The 17354-nt window shown below is 43.9% G+C and overlaps 2 protein-coding genes across 6 annotated transcripts in view; one reads left to right on the top strand and one right to left on the bottom strand.

The window, feature by feature from the left end:
• Nucleotides 1-2017: 2017 nt before the first annotated feature.
• Nucleotides 2018-7993, bottom strand: SYS1 (SYS1, golgi trafficking protein). 3 transcript variants are annotated; one of them, XM_018555758.1, is made up of 2 exons: nt 7983-7993; nt 2018-2889 (listed from the first exon to the last, which is right to left on the bottom strand). In XM_018555758.1, the coding sequence occupies exon 2, from the start codon at nt 2835-2837 to the stop codon at nt 2361-2363; it is 477 nt and encodes a 158-aa protein (XP_018411260.1). In that variant the 5' UTR covers nt 2838-2889; nt 7983-7993; the 3' UTR covers nt 2018-2360. The 3 variants fall into 3 exon arrangements, with proteins under 3 accessions (XP_018411260.1, XP_018411244.1, XP_018411252.1); XM_018555742.1 differs by lacking the exon at nt 7983-7993 and adding an exon at nt 4725-4755; XM_018555750.1 differs by lacking the exon at nt 7983-7993 and adding an exon at nt 4729-4750 and having other exon boundaries at nt 2018-2893.
• Nucleotides 7994-8329: 336 nt separating this feature from the next.
• The window catches only part of AFTPH (aftiphilin), a 63347-nt gene continuing 54322 nt past the window's right edge, over nt 8330-17354 (top strand). For all 3 annotated transcript variants that reach the window (XM_018555984.1, XM_018555976.1, XM_018555967.1), the window contains exon 1: nt 8330-8633. The gene's annotated coding sequence lies outside the window, so the exon portion shown is untranslated. The remainder of the gene's footprint in view (nt 8634-17354) is intronic.

Genomic DNA, 17354 nt, shown 5'->3' with positions numbered 1-17354 from the left:
CCGATTACTACTATAGGCTACTTGTGTAGATCACACCATAGCAAACCATTTGTGCCAGCTGTTATCCGTTTGGTAATCTTGGGTAATGAGTTACTAAAAATCAAATGTGTATCTTTAGTCCTTGGTGTATTCTTGGGAATGTACTGAAGGCTAAAGATACAAAATGGCATCTCACCTGTGGGAAGACCTGAATGGGAGTGTGGCTTCTGCAATAAATGTGACGGACAAAGACCTTGCTTTGTAGATTATTCTGTGCTTCTGACATTAAAGCTGAAGTTTTTTTGTTATACAACCCCAGGGATATAATATTATTAATAATAATAAGTGTCCCATGTCCTAGTAACTGCTGCTTATTGTACAGATGCTCCCACCAGTACCCCCGGATACCCTCCCCCCCCTCTAGCACCGATCTTTTGGTGCTGTGAGGGTTAACAGAAGTCACTGCAAGTGTGAAAATGTCTGTACAAGTTGCGACACTCGCTCGCCCCCTTCCTCCTCTTTCCTTTATTCATAAAAGCTCTACGGTTAATTCCCACAATGCAATGCGACCTGTCATTGGAGGAGGTGGATTCTGTCATTTAATTTTAGCACACTTTGTACTGTGGGGAAAAAAATCGTAATAGTACAACTTCTATGAATGGAGGAAAGAGGAGGAAGGGGCGGGCGAGTGGCACAATTCAACTTATAGACTCATTTACAAAGGCAGTGGCTCCTGTTAACCCCCCACAGCAGCTGAAGATCAGCACGGTAGGGAAAGTCCAGTAGCACTCCCGTTAGGATTTCTACAATAGGCTGCCAGGACATGGGTAATCCCCAAATGGAGGTAAATTATGTCACTTGGGGTGCATAACAAGAATAAAATGTAACTTAACTTCATTTCTGAAGGACCTGTGTCAACCGGCTTTCTTTTCTACTTGAAGCGGGTTCTGTATTCCCATACAAAGTGGATTCGGCCCGCGGGCCTTGTGTTTGCCACCCCTGGTCTATGGGAATGCAAAACCCGACTGACGCAGGCAATATGCAAGGAGGTCAAATGCACCCGTCAATGAATTCTAAAGGATCTGAAACAAATATCAATTGACACAAACCCAAACCTTTTTAACACGGGCCTTCATGAAGAGCCATGAAATACTTTTTTCCGGTCTGAATAAATAAAAGTTCACATAGGAACCTGGCACTTTCATTAATGACAACCCCTATGATTGTGTGAAAGTTTAACACCTGAGATGATAGCATTACAAACACCTCGATGATGGGCCGTGATCTTTCAGAAAGTCTGAATAGTGTTTGAACTGTAAAATAAAAATGATAAAGAAATTAGGGATGCACCGATACCAAGTATCGTACTCGGTACAAGTACTTTTCCAGCTCCGGGACTAGACTAGAGAAAAATTCAAAAGTTAAGAGGCCGCTGTCATTTGTAAGGAGCATACGGAGCGCCTGGGATTTGTACATCCATGTTGTTCAATGCATGATTTATATGATATAGATATATATCTATGTAGATATATCTATCCATCTATATATATCTATATATATATATATATCTATATATCTATATTACACACATACACAGTTACCCTTTTTTTCACATACAAGTACTGATACTTGTCCAAGTACTCACACATACAGGTACTGATACATTTTTGTTTATTGCCATGTGGCAGTTTTTCTAAAACAATACAGACTAATGATTTAAGGACAGTGGTGGAGCGCCTGAGCCAGGTCCCAGCTGCAACCCTGCTAGTTCTCATGAAAATGCCAAGTATCGGCACTGGTATCGGTGCATCCCTAAAAGAAATGCTTTAGAATATCAGGGATCTTATATCACCCAGTGCTAATCACAGTGTACATGATCTTCTTTGTTTCAAACAGCTGTGCATTCAGTCAGAAAAAGTGCTTGCAATATTTGGGAATTCCTCAAACGGGGAAAATGCTGCATGTACTAAACCTGCATTCAGAGTCAACATTTTGATAACTAGAAATGTGCAAAAAAATAATCTTTAACTTTTATCATATTGAGATTCACTACAAATGAGCAACAGTCTACTTTTAGGTGTCAGAAAATGTCCTGTCTTCCCTAACTGTATCTGTTTTCATTAAAGCACCAAGGAGGAACCCATGATGTCAGTAGCTATTACAATTAAAAACAAAAAGTGTATATGTGCAAATGTGGAGGATTTCAAATCATGGAATTGTATGCTTGCTCAATGCATGTATACTCAGTTGTTCTGTACCTTGTAGACTGTACATCAGAACTGGTTTAAAACAGACTCCAGGAACCATTAGGAAATCTAACAGTGTGGAGAAGAAATACTGAAGTGTGTCAACAATAGGGAGGTATGCAGAGTTCAGACAATCTACACATTAGATTTAGGAGCGGAGTTTAGAGGAATCTCATTGAGTTCAGTCCGCAGGCAGAGGTATTCCCCAATTACTGCCATTAAGCCAATGCACACAATGTTCAGTAGCCACCACGTGATTGTGCTGGGAAGCTGGGCGTTATAAATCCAACATCCAAAGAAATGAAAGAGGTGAACAGTCACAGTAAAATCTAAGCACTGCTTTCCTCTGCGGATAAAGTACAGCAGGCCCAGGGCGCACGTTAAGGAGTTCAGAATGAAAGCCATCATAGAGACTCTCCCATGTACTGAAGAAAATCCTAAACTCTCATAAAGAAATATCTGGTCAAGTGTAGGATTATAGCGAATCAGCAAGTCCACAGAGGCAATCCAAAGGCCTAGTGAGGTGTAGTAGATGAACTGCATCAGCACTATCTGGGAGGTGATCAAGATCGGATCCCACACGTAGCTTCGGAACTGTCCAGCCATTCTCATGGTAAATTCTTTCAGCTATCATACACAGATGGGCATCCAGGGACGAGTATTGCTGTGGGGCAGAGGAGATATGAACATATTAACGTTCTGAAAGCGCTGAGCATGCATCAAAGTAAAAGTTAAAGAAATTAGTTCACATGACATTTCTAATTACTGAGCTAAAACAAAATCTAAAAATACAGATTTGTATGACCCGCATACAAATGGATTCACTCTTTAGAGGAAAGGATTGCAGGCTCATAGCTGCACATATATGAACTCCGATAACCACAGATATATGAACATTTGAAAAAATAAAAAGTCATTTGGTAATATCAAGGTTTGAAACAAAAAGCGGAAATGCCTTCAGGCCAGCCAGTGTGCACTAGACACATAATTAGAGCATTGCTAGATAACTAGACACTCATGACAACCACTTCAAGGATTGGTGCTAGAAGCATAAAAGAAATGACCGAGTTCTGTTAAGCCCATGGGACCCCCACACAAAGTAAATGTGGATGCACAACATTTTCCAAGCTGTTTCCTAGTGCTTGTCCTCCGATTCCATAACCGAGGGCTTGTTGGGTCTACTGCTAACAAGAAATATATGGAAGCTCAATCTCCAACTTAAGGGGACTGGAGCTCTACGTCTATTTAAAGCAGAAGTAAAGTGTTATTTGCACAGCATACTAGCACATTAAGACCGGCCTACCCTGTAAGCGAAGCAATCCCCTCCAGCAATGCATGCTGTCTGAGCTCCCCTTACATCGCCGTCACTTCAATCTTCACCCGATCTTTGGCCTCTTGATTGGCTAAAAAAGTCATTGCAGTAAGTGCTGCAAAAGGGGCCCAAACCAAGTACTGAGTACATATGCATGCTTGTACTTTTCAGAGGTCCGATATTGTTCTATGTACAATCCTTGTTTTATTGATTGCATGTAATAATCTACTTTTTTGAGGTTGTGGATTTGGGGTTCTTGGGGTTTTCATGAGCTGTAAGCCATAATCATCACAATTATGACAAATCACGGCTTGAATTATCTTGCTTTGCATGTAATGAGTCTATCTCATATATTAGTTTCACCGCATAAGTTGCATTATTGAAATAAATCAATTATGCACGATATTCTAATTATTCGAGTTTCACCTGTATATGCACAGAAGTTACTTCATTTCAGCACAGGACCTTGCCGAGTCTGTCCACTGAGCTGCATGCGCAGCTCAGTGCACAGAGAAACAAAATAAAACTGCTAACAGGCAGGTAGAAGTTTGTTGTTTTCTTTTTGCAGAAGAGACTTACAAATGTAAAATAAATGCCTTCTTATTCCCTTTAGGTAGACCTGTACTGCTTACAGCACATATTGCATCTTAGAGCTGCAATAACTCCACATTGTTTATAAAAAAAGATCCCTTTTATTTGGTTATATATTCAAAGTGAAATTTCAATCAGATCACTGAAATACAGTACATAAATGTGATCAATTCTGTGAATTTGTGATTTATACAACTCTGCCGCACAGCAAAGCCATGAGTGGCGACATCCCTTTCACTGTTACAGAATACAACTGTGTCACTTTCCAGAATGCTGACTGGACAAAAGAAAAACAAACAGCACACTAATGAGGTCATTCTGTGCGCTTCCTTCCTTCCTGCAAGCATGTTCACAGGGCTAGACTGACAGAGTTGTCCGAGTTCCTATGGTGAACATGATCATTACATACGCTAACCGAATACAGTTAACAGCATACAATAATTTATGTGATTGCAATCCTTTAAAGTTAGTTTGAGGACAAATGGACATTATGTACTTTAAATTATAAAGACTATCAGACATTACTTTCTATCTGCTACAACTGTCGCTGCATAAAGTAGACTTTAAAACCCTTGCTGGTTTAAATACAAACTCACCTGACTTGAAGCTTATCCTACGAACACATCTGCATCACATGTAACAGACCTTTAAATAGAAAAACACAAAAATAAATTATAGAGGCTATAAAAACAGATAGTTCTCGTGCAGCAAGCATAGCAACACACACAAGTAATGGGAAGTACATAAGGGTTATCATGATGCATAAAAACAGATTAAAGACAAACTTTAAAGCCTAAACTACATACAAGTATGGTGTAAATATACCAATGTATGAAACAACGACCATTATTACTACAAAACTGAACGTTTTATTTAGGATTTCACAATGGTTCTGTCTTTTTTTAGGTAGGCTTTCTAAATGTAATTTTTATTTATAAAATGATATCACTGCAATATCTCAGGAGCCCATGAATACTGGCATCTCTTCCCTAGTGCAACTGTAGACACTCTGCTCCATAAGAAACAATGAAAGACTATTATAAAGAAGGTGTCAGTACCCATTAGTATTGCATAAAATATTGGAAACCCTGGAAAAGCTACGTTGTATGTTAAGCTGGATCCAGACCTCGGAAATGTGTCTTAGGCCTGGTTCACACCTGAACGTTATGTAGCACGTTCAACGCTCGACGAACGCTCAAACATCTAAATTCCATTGTATTCTATGGGTCTGGTTCACATCGTGCCGTATTTCCGCCCGTCCGAACGCGATACAAAACGGCCTACGCCCAAAGAAGTACATGTAATTCTTTGGGGCGTTTTGGTCTCGCGTTTCACTGATGTCGGGAGCTGCAGTGAGACACGTCTGCTCAGTCTCACATCCCGGCCATGCCCCCGTCGCGTGTTTTTTTTACCGCGAATCGCGCATATTCAATACGCCTAGGTGTGAACCCAGCCTAAGAATACTGATATAACTGACCTTTGTGAGAAATGCAGAAAAGGCAAAAGCAACAGCACCATAGTAGAAGCGGAACTGCCTTGTGGTGACTATAAATGAAATGACTGTTGCACAATACCTGTGATTTAGACATACCCAGATGACAGTCTATTGCACATCTTCTTAAAGTGACACTAAACTCAAGAATTAAATCTTAAAAATACATTCAAGCACCTCAACTATTAACATAAATGTATCTTATTTGTGTATCCCTCAGCTGTAGATCCTCCAATCATCTCTGAATTGGTGCTGACACTGTCCTTCCTTCTGCAGGTGGCTACTTTTGTTCCCCATGGTCCCCGTGTGTGTTGTAAAGTAGTCACAACACTCCAAGCTCACTCCTGTGGTGGACTACCATCTCATGTTTAGTTTACTAATTTGTATTGAGATTGTAGTCCATCACAGGAGCAAGCTTGGAGTGGTGGCTACTTGTGTCATGTCATTTTCAATCCGGCAGGTCAGCTTGCGAGAACTCTCATAGCTAAGCGTACCAAGATTAAAAATGTCATCTTCAGTCAAATTGGCTTGCGCGTATAAACCCGTGTCACGATGCGAAGTCCATTCGGTTCTTACGCGCGCGCAGATTGGCTGAAGATGCCGCCTTCCATCTGGCCGCACTCAGCTCACACACTGCATTCGAAGCTCCGTGCCTCACAGCTTTGCTCCGCACGGCATCGCATGCAGCGTCTCATGGGCTTTAGGCCCCATACACACCAGGGCGTTTCGTTTGCGTGATTTTTTTCCACGCTGAAATGCATACAACTAAAAATCCCATATATTCCTGAGGGGGCCGATCACATACCAATATGCCCATTGTTTAAAATAGTCCACGAGTTTCTATTGTGCTGCTTATCAGCTCGTTTTGCTCTATAGACTTCAATAGAATTGCGCCAAATCAGCAAATTTTTGTGCTTTTTCGCGTTTCTGCAATTGAGACTGCTTTGCATTGGACAACTGAAAACGAGCCTTAAAACGTTGTAACGTATGAAAAGAAAACGCCTGTAACACGCAACGAATGTGCGGAAAAAATGCTCGTCCTGGTGCGAAGTCTAGGCAAGTTTTCATTTACATATATTCCTGACTAGCCATAAAGGATAGACAGCGAAGGACCTTACAAACCCAGATGAACAGGGGCAGTGATACCATCACTGTGCTGTACATATCAACCCACTACAGGAGGGGGCAGAGACAAGACCAGTCACCCTTCTCAGGGAGAGAGAGCAGCGGTGACTGGTCTTTATTACAGGAAGCTCTTTTCACACTGGATCACTGCACAGATCTGGAAGAAACACACAGAGAACACCAACATTCCAGTAAGAACACACACGGCTCTTGGATTCACACAATATTCACTTATCCCAGACTTCAGCTTTAAAGCCTCAGTCTCGGCAGCCCACATGACCAGCAGTCTGTAAAAAACATTGTTATCCAAAACAAAAACCCATTAAAGCAGAACTAAAGCCAGGTTTCTTCAGCTTTGAATAGAGCGGAGAGGGAATTAAACACCGGCCATACTTCACGCTAGGGAGATTTACCCTCTCTGTCTTGGTGACCATTAACAAGACCAAGAGTGAAAGAAAACCCCAAATGTGGAGCTCTCAACAGAACAGGTGAAGAGGGGAAATCCTCCAATGAGAACACTAGTTCTCGTGACAATATTGGCCTTCTCACTTCAGAGTGATTTCCTCCCACTTCCTATTGTGACCATGGGGCAGGAAGTGAAGAGGAATTTCCCTAATGGGACACAGATGGTAAACAAAATCTGCTGGGTGTTATGAGTCACTCTATCCACATCGACAAAAACGTTAGTCTTCAGTTCCACTATAACCTGACATCCCCCAAGGAAGGCTGGTGAAAGCCTCTACAGAGCACTACAGCCAAACACATGAACAACTATACTGAACTTCCCTTCTTATCCTGGAAGTCCTTTATGTTCATAGGAGCTCATGAAAGGGAATCTATAAAAACTGGAGCAGACAAAATCTGGAGCATTGTTTCATTGTCCAATCTTAACTGGGAAGCTGATTGGTTGCCATGGGTAATTGCTCCAGATTTCGATAAATTCCCCCATTGTCTTCTTTTGCCTAATAATGACACCAATGATCCTCAGATCACTACACGAGCTTCCTGACAAATAATGTTGGGTTCCAGGCAGATGAGCCATCATAGCTGAGCCATATTCCTTACTCTGAAGTACATTGGAGACCCCAGCACAAGGGCCGCAAAGCTGGTCGGGAAGCTGACAGGATGACTTGAGACTTGTGGGGCTCCACAGGTGGTCACGACAAGCCAGGAGTCGAAACAAGAGTCGAACAAATCCCCGCCCCCTACGTCCATCGGCTCCCCTCCTGGTACTTACTGCATTGTCGCTGCGTACACCCCGACCTCCCCTTTCACCATTAGCAGCAGCCTTCACCGAGCGCAGCATCATACCGGCCCAGCCATTGCGTCACATCCGGTCTACTACTATGCCACGGGGAAGACGTTTCGGATATTACGTCATCCGGGGAAATTTACACATTGCGGCAGCTGTTACTCCCGTAAGTTTATTAACTTAAAATACCTCTAAATTGCATGGCAGGTAATACATTTCTGGGTGTTCGGAAGGCATATGCCTAAAATTTCTACCCTTCGACAAAGTCGGTGTAAAGGCTAAGCAACAATGTGCAGGTACACGGAAGTGACGTCATCTAACGCTACGTGACCCGAAGACTGGCAAGCGCTCCTGACAGCTGCCCCTCTTCCGCCCTCTGCTTGCTCCACTTCCGCCTTTGCCTGCGCAGCGAATTCTCCTTCCAGCTCGCACGGCCGGGCCGCGGTGGATGCCGGGAAGGCGGATCCGGGAGAAGGAGGGGGAGGAGGTTGTGTGTTGTGGACTCTTCCGTGAGCCCAGGGGTTACCCGGAGGATTAGGAAGTGGAGTTCCCCGTACTGACCGGCGGATCGGAGACACTTGAGGGATCGACATGAGCGGCACCCCCGAGCTGTGCGGCCCGGGAGAAGGGGACAAGGTGAGGTGACAGGCCGGAGTGTGTGCTTATTCATCCCATCTGGGGGTTATGGTAGAACAGGACAACCCTCTGCCCTCAAGGTAAGGCGGAACTACAAGTCCCAAGCAGCAGAGCAGAAATATCAGCTGCACATAGCAGCATAGGAAGGATGGGGTTAAGTTGTGTTTGTGAGTCACTAAGCAGCAGATCAGACAAGTGCTGGGTACCCTATACACGATCAGACATCTCCCAGCCTGGAGTCAGAGACCTGCAGATAATACACAGGTGAAAAGTTCCCGTCCAGGAAGGAATGGATCCATTTCTGAAAAACAAAACTTGTGACTTGCAGAAGCCAGCAGGTCAGAGCCAGGTCAACAGCCATCTTGGCTCCAGTCTATTAAAGGGACCTGTCAGGAAAGCAATAAGGCAACTGCTGACACTGACTTGTTTTTTTTTTTTTTAAAGGTGTATGCTCTAAGCTGTCATCATTATCCTTCCACCATCACTTGATGAGTCACTGACCAGGAACAGGCATGTACACTTCCTGAAACCTGATATGGTCAAGCTTATTCCACGTCACTGATGTACCTGGTAGTGAAGGAAGGATTAAAGGAGAACTGTGGGGTTAAGTCTTTTCCCCATAGTTCTCCTTAGGGTAACGGGAGGACACAAACTAGCGTCCTCCCGTCACCCTAGGCTCGCGGTATACTGAGACGCCGCAGCTGAAGCGGATCCCGACAATTGTGCCGTGATCTGCCTAGCTGCGTGGCTGACAGCTGGCGGATCGGAGCGGGGAGGGGGAATCCAGCCCCTCCCCCTGTCACGGCAGAGAGCTGTGACAGGATGGAGAGGTGAGCGAACGCCGATATGTGTTCGCTCACCTCCCGATCTACTGAGCCGACCTGTGACAGTCTCATTGTCACAGGTCGGCTAGAACTATGAGGTGAGTGAAAGCACTCACCTCATAGTTCTCCTTTAAGATAACAGTCCTGGATTTGCACTGCAGAGATCAGGGGTAGGCAACCTTGGCATGCCAGCGGTGTGGATACTACAAATCCCATCATGCTTCTGCCTCTGGGAGTCAGGCCTGTGGCTGTTAGAGTCTTGCAGTGCCTCCATGGGATTTGTAGTTTCACCACAGCTGCGGTGTCAAGGTTGCCTACCCCTGGTCTAGATAACTTGACAGGCACCTGTATTTCTAACCAGTCGGAGTGCTTTTCTGGCTCCTGACCAGGCACACAGGTGTTCACAGTATGACATGCTTTGGAACTTTTTAGATTTTCAAACTATAAAAAACACTGTGAGCTACTGCAAGTAAGGCCCCGTTCACATATAGCGAATTGTCGCGCGATTTCCGCCGCGATATCGCGCATTTTTGCCGCGCGATATCGCGAGAAGTCGCCGGCCAATGTTATTCAATGGAGCTGTCTTAACTCCATGTCGCGCGTCGCTCGTCGCGGTCGCAAGTCGCTTCAACCGGACCCTTTTTTCGGCGGATTTTGCGCGATTTTACTTTTTTTCTATGGAGCCCGACGGGGAAGGTCGCGCTACCGTCGCTGGATCGTCGCTGGAACGTCGCCCCGAAAGTCGCGCTATCCCGGCCGTGCGGATCCGCTGCAAAAGGTATGTCGCTATATGTGAACGGGGCCTAAGAGTTGGATCTTTATCTTTCTGCATGTAAGTGCATAAATCCCAGCTTAGCAGCTGTCATTGCATGCTGGGACTTGTAGTTCCTCTACTGCTGCAATACATTGATGTTGCCATAACTATTTTTATGCACACTGTACATGACACAGCCAGTTACACTTCCTCTTCTAAAGCAGCTCAGATCTGTGACCCACTTCTGATTCTTCCCACTGTTCCGTCTTTCTTTATTACATTTACTCATTGGAAGGGACATCCTTGTGAAGCCGGGAAATCCTCTCTCCGCTTCAGCCCATTTTGTGAGTAGAATCCCTCTGTTTATTAATGATTTTGATATAAAGGAGTAATGACGAGGCTGGTTAAAAAAATGAGATGGGAGTGCAGTGTTCAATGAGTGGAGGAAAGGAGGAAATGTGTGTTTCTATTCTCTATTTGTGGAGCTATATAAGAACATGACAACCTCCTGCAGAAGAAGGACTACAGGTTTGTATGCGGCTTGCAGTTCAGCAGCTGAAACAAAACTGCGGGTTCTTCCATGTGGTGACATAGCAAGGTGTGTATTGTAACATACAGTATATGCCCAGCGCAATGTTTCTCAACCTTTAGAACAAGAAGGAACTTCTAAAATAACTGTCTCAGGGAATCCCTGCTAACAATTATTATATCTCCAGCTTACAGGACACTAGCATTACAGTAACTTGTCTTATTCGTTTATTTCATCCTTTATCCACATGTGGCTGCTCTATAACTCTATACAACAGTATTATTTCCTGTTATAATAATGAAATTAAACAAATAATAAAGGGCAGAAAAGAAACAAAGACTGTCAGAATTGTAGTGCGCCCTTTACGTTGGCAGTGGGTGTTTTGCCCCTTTACGTTGGCGGTGGGTGTATTGCTCCTTTTACGTTGGCGGTGGGTGTATTGCTCCTTTTACGTTGGCGGTGGGTGTATTGCTCCTTTTACGTTGGCGGTGGGTGTATTGCTCCTTTTACGTTGGCGGTGGGTGTATTGCTCCTTTTACGTTGGCGGTGGGTGTATTGCTCCTTTTACGTTGGCGGTTGGTGTAGTGCTCCTTTACGTTGGCGGTCGGTGTAGTGCCCCTTTACGCTGGTGTGTATTGCCCCCTTGCGTTTGCGGTGGGTGTATTGCCCCCTTGCGTTAATGATCAATGGGAAGAATGTCACCCTTACAGATAACTAAAACAATCATTGGGATGGTAGCTTATCTAAGATACCACTGCTGACTCGGCCAAAAATTGAGCTGTGAGTGGCCCTGTCAGCACCATTTTGTTGACTTTCGGCTCAGGAGCTGGACAGAAAATTGTCTGCAGTCGCTGTTTGGGAATTCTGACAACAGTGGGTGTTGGCTGTCAGAATACAGTAGCCTGGCATTGGAGATTCCCCCATCCGCGCTAGAAGCCGAGTATATGGCCATCTTTAGAGGAAGATAACATGCATGTAAGAAAATGTTTATTGTCTGAGAACTCCGTATCAAAGCATTGTGCTGTAATAAGTCCACAAATGCACAATGTGATAAGTGCACCGTGACGTGACTCTGTAGGTGGAGGTAAAAATGTGTGCGCATCGATGGGGTTTGTGTATATTAATAGTCATTACATGCTCAAAAATATCAGTTGGTGCCCTATTTTTTAGCACCTTACTAGAGAAATGCCGTGTTCATCAGCCCCTATGGGTTTGGTCCCCTGGGTAGGTGAGATTACATAAAACAAAAGAAAGTGTTCACAGAAGTTTACTGGAAATAGCAGTAACTACGATGGAGGCTTGTGTGTTTTATAAACATTGTCATTGTTCTTTCCAAAAACTTTTTCCAGGCTGGTGGGATGAAGCAGTAGCTAAGCGGCTGTGTGGGGGAGCGTTGTGTGGGGTTTTACTATTATGATGTTACTATGGGGGTGGATAAAAGAGAAGAAAGGAATCAAGATTTGAAGTAACTAGTAGACAAGTAGATGGTAAAGAAAAGGGCATGAAACCTAAATGCAATGGACCAGATAATAAGATCGAATGTGCAGATGTGGAGTGAAAATTGGGATCAGTTTTCTATGGATAGATTGGGGTACTTGTAATATTTTTCATTCTCATAAAAATGTATATTTGTGGGTTTTCTCTTGCTAATGCAAAATATATTATATCCTATATATGTTTACCATTGTGCCTGGCGGCTGCCTGACATCTTTTTTTCCCCTCTACAGCATATCACCTGCACTAGTGCTGCTTAGTTGACAGCCTGGTTGGGGTGTGAGCCTGAGGCCCCAGATACTAACTGGCTTCTTTGGCTGTTGCGCCTGTCAGTCAGATTCCATGTACAGACCGCACACATCATCCCAAGTAAAGTGTAGTAACACTAGCGCAGGTAATGTGTGGTCACACACCGATAAGGACATGGGTGCACTAGAGTCTAGGAAGAGCACCCAGCAAAAATTGCCCATGAGGGACGCTGGGCTTTGATTTTGTTGAAGAAGCAATTTGGGAAGCGCAACTTCAATTGATTGAAAAAATCCAAGATGGCTAGTTGTTCTTTTCCCTGGCTAGTCAGGCCAAGATATCTGTACCTGGGAATGTTAACCTGATCTGAGCCAAACTGGCTGGATAGTGTTATAATCATGTCCTATCACAAGGAAAATAAACATTCATATTTCTTTTTGTGGTGCTGTATAATTTCAGCACCATGTTGTTTTCACTGGGCTATGGGATCAGATCTTGTATGTCTATGTACCATCCAGTGCTCAGTACACCATAAAGCTGTGACTGGTGTCTATGATCATATCATATAGGCATGTGTACCATCAACTGCTCAGTAAACCGTCACTGGTGCCTTTGATCACAATCTATAGGTATGTGTACCATACACTGCCCAGTAGCTGTCAATGGTGTCTATAATCATATCCTATAGGGATATGTGTACCATCCAGTGCTCAGTACACCATACTGTATAGCTGTCACTGGTGTCTATTATCACATTGTATGGGTATATGTGTCCTCTGCTCAATTCACCATATAGCTGTCACTGGTGTCAGTGATGACCCCCTCTAGGTACATGTACCATCCCCTGCTCAGTACACCATATAGCTGTCGCTAGTGTCATTGATAAGGCCCTCTAGATATGTATTCTATCCTCTGCTCAGTACACCATATAGCTGTCACTGGTGTCAATGATGACGTCCTCTAGATATGTATTCTATCCCCTGCTTAGTACACCATATAGCTGTCACTGTTGTCATTGATAAGGCCCTCTAGATATGTATTCTATCCTCTGCTCAGTTCATCATATAGCTGTCACTGGTATCAATGATGACGTCCTCTAGATATGTATTCTATCCTCTGCTCAGTACACCATATAGCTGTCACTGGTGTCATTGATAACGTCCTCTAGATATGTATTCTATCCTCTGCTCAGTTCACCATATACCCTGTTTCCCCGAAAATAAGACCTACCCCGAAAATAAGACCTAGTACTATTTTCGGGAATTGCTCAAATATAAGACCTACCCCGAAAATAAGACCTAGTTGTGACCATTCCCAGGGCCGGTGGTGGCATAAGGGGGAAATTGAAGAGCCGCGGGAGCTAATCAGCGGTGCCAACGAAGCCGGCGCTAGAGGAAGCGAGGCGGCACTGGAACCGCATAAGCCGATCCCTCCTCTATAGCGCCGGCTCTTGTCACAGGTGGAGTGATACCAAATGCACTCCGCCTGTGAAAGTGCGCTTCGCTCATTCTGGCCAGCGATTGGTTAGCAAATTGCTCTTGGAAAGGTACGGCACCCCTGATTGCCCTGATCACTATATTTTTTTTACATGAATACATGTAGACTGTTGTACATGAATAAGTGTGGATTGTTGTACATTAAAAAAAATAAGACCTACCCCGAAAATAAGACCTAGTGTGTTTTTTTTAGCCATAAAAATATAAGACAGTGTCTTATTTTTGGGGAAACACGGTAGTTGTCACGGGTGTCATTGATAACACCCTCTAGATATGTACTCTATCCTCTGCTCAGTACACCATATAGCTGTCACTGGTGTCATTGATAACGTCCTCTAGATATGTATTCTATCCTCTGCTCAGTACACCATATAGCTGTCACTGGTGTCAATGATGACATCCTCTAGGTATGTATTCTATCCTCTGCTCAGTACACCATATAGCTGTCACTGGTGTCAATGATGACATCCTCTAGGTCCATCGTTCTCAACTGGTGGGTTGTGACCTAAAAGTGGGTCGCGATTCAATGTTCAGTGGGTCGCCCCATGCCTTCCACTGCACTTGGTGAGAATCTCCTCAGCCTCCCCCACAGCTCGCAACACAGTTCTCGTGCCAAACAGCCATTTAAAATATGCTGCCTAGCGCCGAGTGTCAGGTTGAGATGGGGTGGGCTGGGGGTTATGGCAACAACGGAGCTGGTGCGGGAAGTTAGTTGCGTTGCCATTCATGTGAATGGCATGCCAAACATACCCCCTGCCCACAGTGTGATCACTTGCATTGGGACATGCAGTACCACAATGCCATATGTTCCAGTGTGGTGCAACTTAATGACCAAGGACAAAAGTGGGTCCTGAGGCTATACAGGTTGAGAACCACTGCTCTAGTTATATATCCTACCCACTGCTCTATAAACTATATCGCTGTCTGGTATCTGTGATCACTTCTGGTAAAAATGTAACATCAGTGCTCAGCAGCCCATGTCACAGTAACAGCTGCCTCCTAAACATTTCCTTTACATATGTAACTCTCACTACTTTGCAAACCCAGACCTCTGTCAGCACTGTGACTGATCACTTCCTTTATATGTTCACTGCTCGGTACAGAGCTGCCCACTGTGTCGTACTTGGTTTTCATACCCTTATGTGAGACAAGGAGGCAGAAGTTATTACAGAATTGTAACAAATCCCCTCCACTTTACTCCTGTTCTGTGAGCAAGCACAAAGCGTTGGATAACAATAACGATAAGTACTCATGGACAGCAGTTTGTGCCTGAGGGGCTGATTTTCTAAAGCAGCGATATGGCATTTTTACGGCTATACCGGAAGAGAAAAATCTTCCAGCATATTTACAAAGCACAGCAGTATGTTTTACAAATGTCCTCTCATTTTCACTTTCTTTTGGAGACTACAGCAAGCATAACTCCATTAACTCTTTAATGAATGGTGGAAAATAAAAAGTGCCAGGAGGTAAGAAAAAAACTAGTCACATGACTTTGCAGAGATGCCGCCATAAGATATTGAAGGCTCTACAATGGCGGGCACAGTTTGGTGTAACCGGTGTTCTCCAGAGAGTGGGATCTGCTCTTCAGTATAAATCATTCCGCTAGAATGGCCATGAAGCCTGAATCCACTGCTCAGATCAGGATATACATGTACAGGGTGCCTAGAGGGTGATCACAAGTCTCTAAGTATCAGACATGCCTCTTAGTGCACAGAGATTTTCTAGTTTTTGGAAAGGTTCACCTATTTATTTTCGGTGGTGAAAAGGGGGACCGAGATTACTGTGCTTAAGGACTGTATTCAGCTGTGAGCGAAGTAGATAGAGAGTCTCAGCGATGTGCTCGTTCAAAGGAGGAAAATCCCTGCTTCTCTGCTAGTATAAAGGATTGAACCCAGATGCTATGTACTTTTCACTTCTGTGCAGAATGATTAAGGTCAATTTACATTCCACCCTTAGAGCTCTTATGATGTATATATGATAAATTGTCATGGCACAAAATGATAGTTGCTTAACCCAGCATTTTTTGCAGCCAGGTCGGGCAATTGACTTGTGTCCGTAGGGTACTAACAGCCACTATTGGGGGTAAAAAAATGGTTAGAAAACCTTGTCTTGTTATTGATTTGTTCTTATGAGAATGTGCTAATGGAGAGCCTCCTTCCTCCCCTTTTGCATAGGATAAACCAGGACATCCAGCTAAGCTCTGAATATATGTCTGAGGACTGTCAGACAATACTGAATGTCCCCGAACCTCTCGAGTCTATGGGACAGCTGAACACAGGAACGGTTTTAGACATGCACCTTCTACAATAAAACCATAATGCACCTGATCAGAAGTGGGTGAATTAAAGAGGTGCAGGTACAGTAAAATACACTCTTCCCAATACTTAGAGCTCTAGAGAGGCAGGGCTGCTGTCAATCACACAGCCAGGTGGCTCTCGACAATACTGTTGGGATCTTTCCTGTGCTGTCAGCATTTAATGCCAGTAGCCCGCTTGATGCTGACTTTGGATCACAGGAGGACATTGGTAAATATAGTCCTGTGACCCAATGGAGAAGTAAAGCAAAAAATAATTTTGGCTTTACTGCTCTTTTATTAGAGTTTGGCTTTAGTCAAATCCAGTCTAGAAGCCATTATGACATTTCAAGACCTCAAGAACTCTGTGCTTCTGTTAAAGAGATCCCATCACCAGCTTAAAAAAAATCATAAAAGCGCACAAGAAACGAGTATTTCAAATGCTCAAAAGCAAAGTTTTACCTTTCCATCAAAGATGATTTTTTTTCCGCTTGCTTTCATTGGTTAAATAACATCTATAAAATATGTTACCTGCACAAAATTGTAGTTGGGTGAAATGGTCTGATGACAGGGTCCCTTTAAGAATAATAGAAAAGGTTAAAAGTCAAGGGCCGTTGTGATTTTTATTTTTTGTGCACATTGGCTTCTGGTATTTGACTGGCTCTGTAATAAAATACATTTTATATACAGGAGCCCTAAAGTAGGGCTGAAACAACTAATCGACATAATCGATTATTGAAAAAGTTGTCAAATTTTTCAATCATCGATTAATCGGCTTCTGATTGGTTGGCCCTGTTCACGGCTCTACACACGCTGCGCGCCACACCTCCTCCCCACCTGACGCTCGCCACTGCCAGACTCGCCCGCCCGCATCCACACACCGCACAAATCCATGATCGGCACAGGGACGCGGGGAGATGTAGTAAGGAGGAGCAGGTGTGGGCGGATGACAGCCGCCGATAGACAGGGCCGCTCTCAGAAACAAGTTGCTGGAAGACTTCTCAGGTAAGCCTGCACTTTCCCACACATGGTGCTCTTTAATGTATTGCTGGGATTTGTATTCCTCTATAGCTGATGGTACATTG

The sequence above is a fragment of the Nanorana parkeri genome, unplaced genomic scaffold, assembly GCF_000935625.1.
Source record: "Nanorana parkeri isolate BGI_ZX_2015 unplaced genomic scaffold, ASM93562v1 scaffold11, whole genome shotgun sequence".
NCBI lineage: Eukaryota > Metazoa > Chordata > Amphibia > Anura > Dicroglossidae > Nanorana > Nanorana parkeri.
This window is presented reverse-complemented; position numbering and strand designations above follow the sequence as displayed.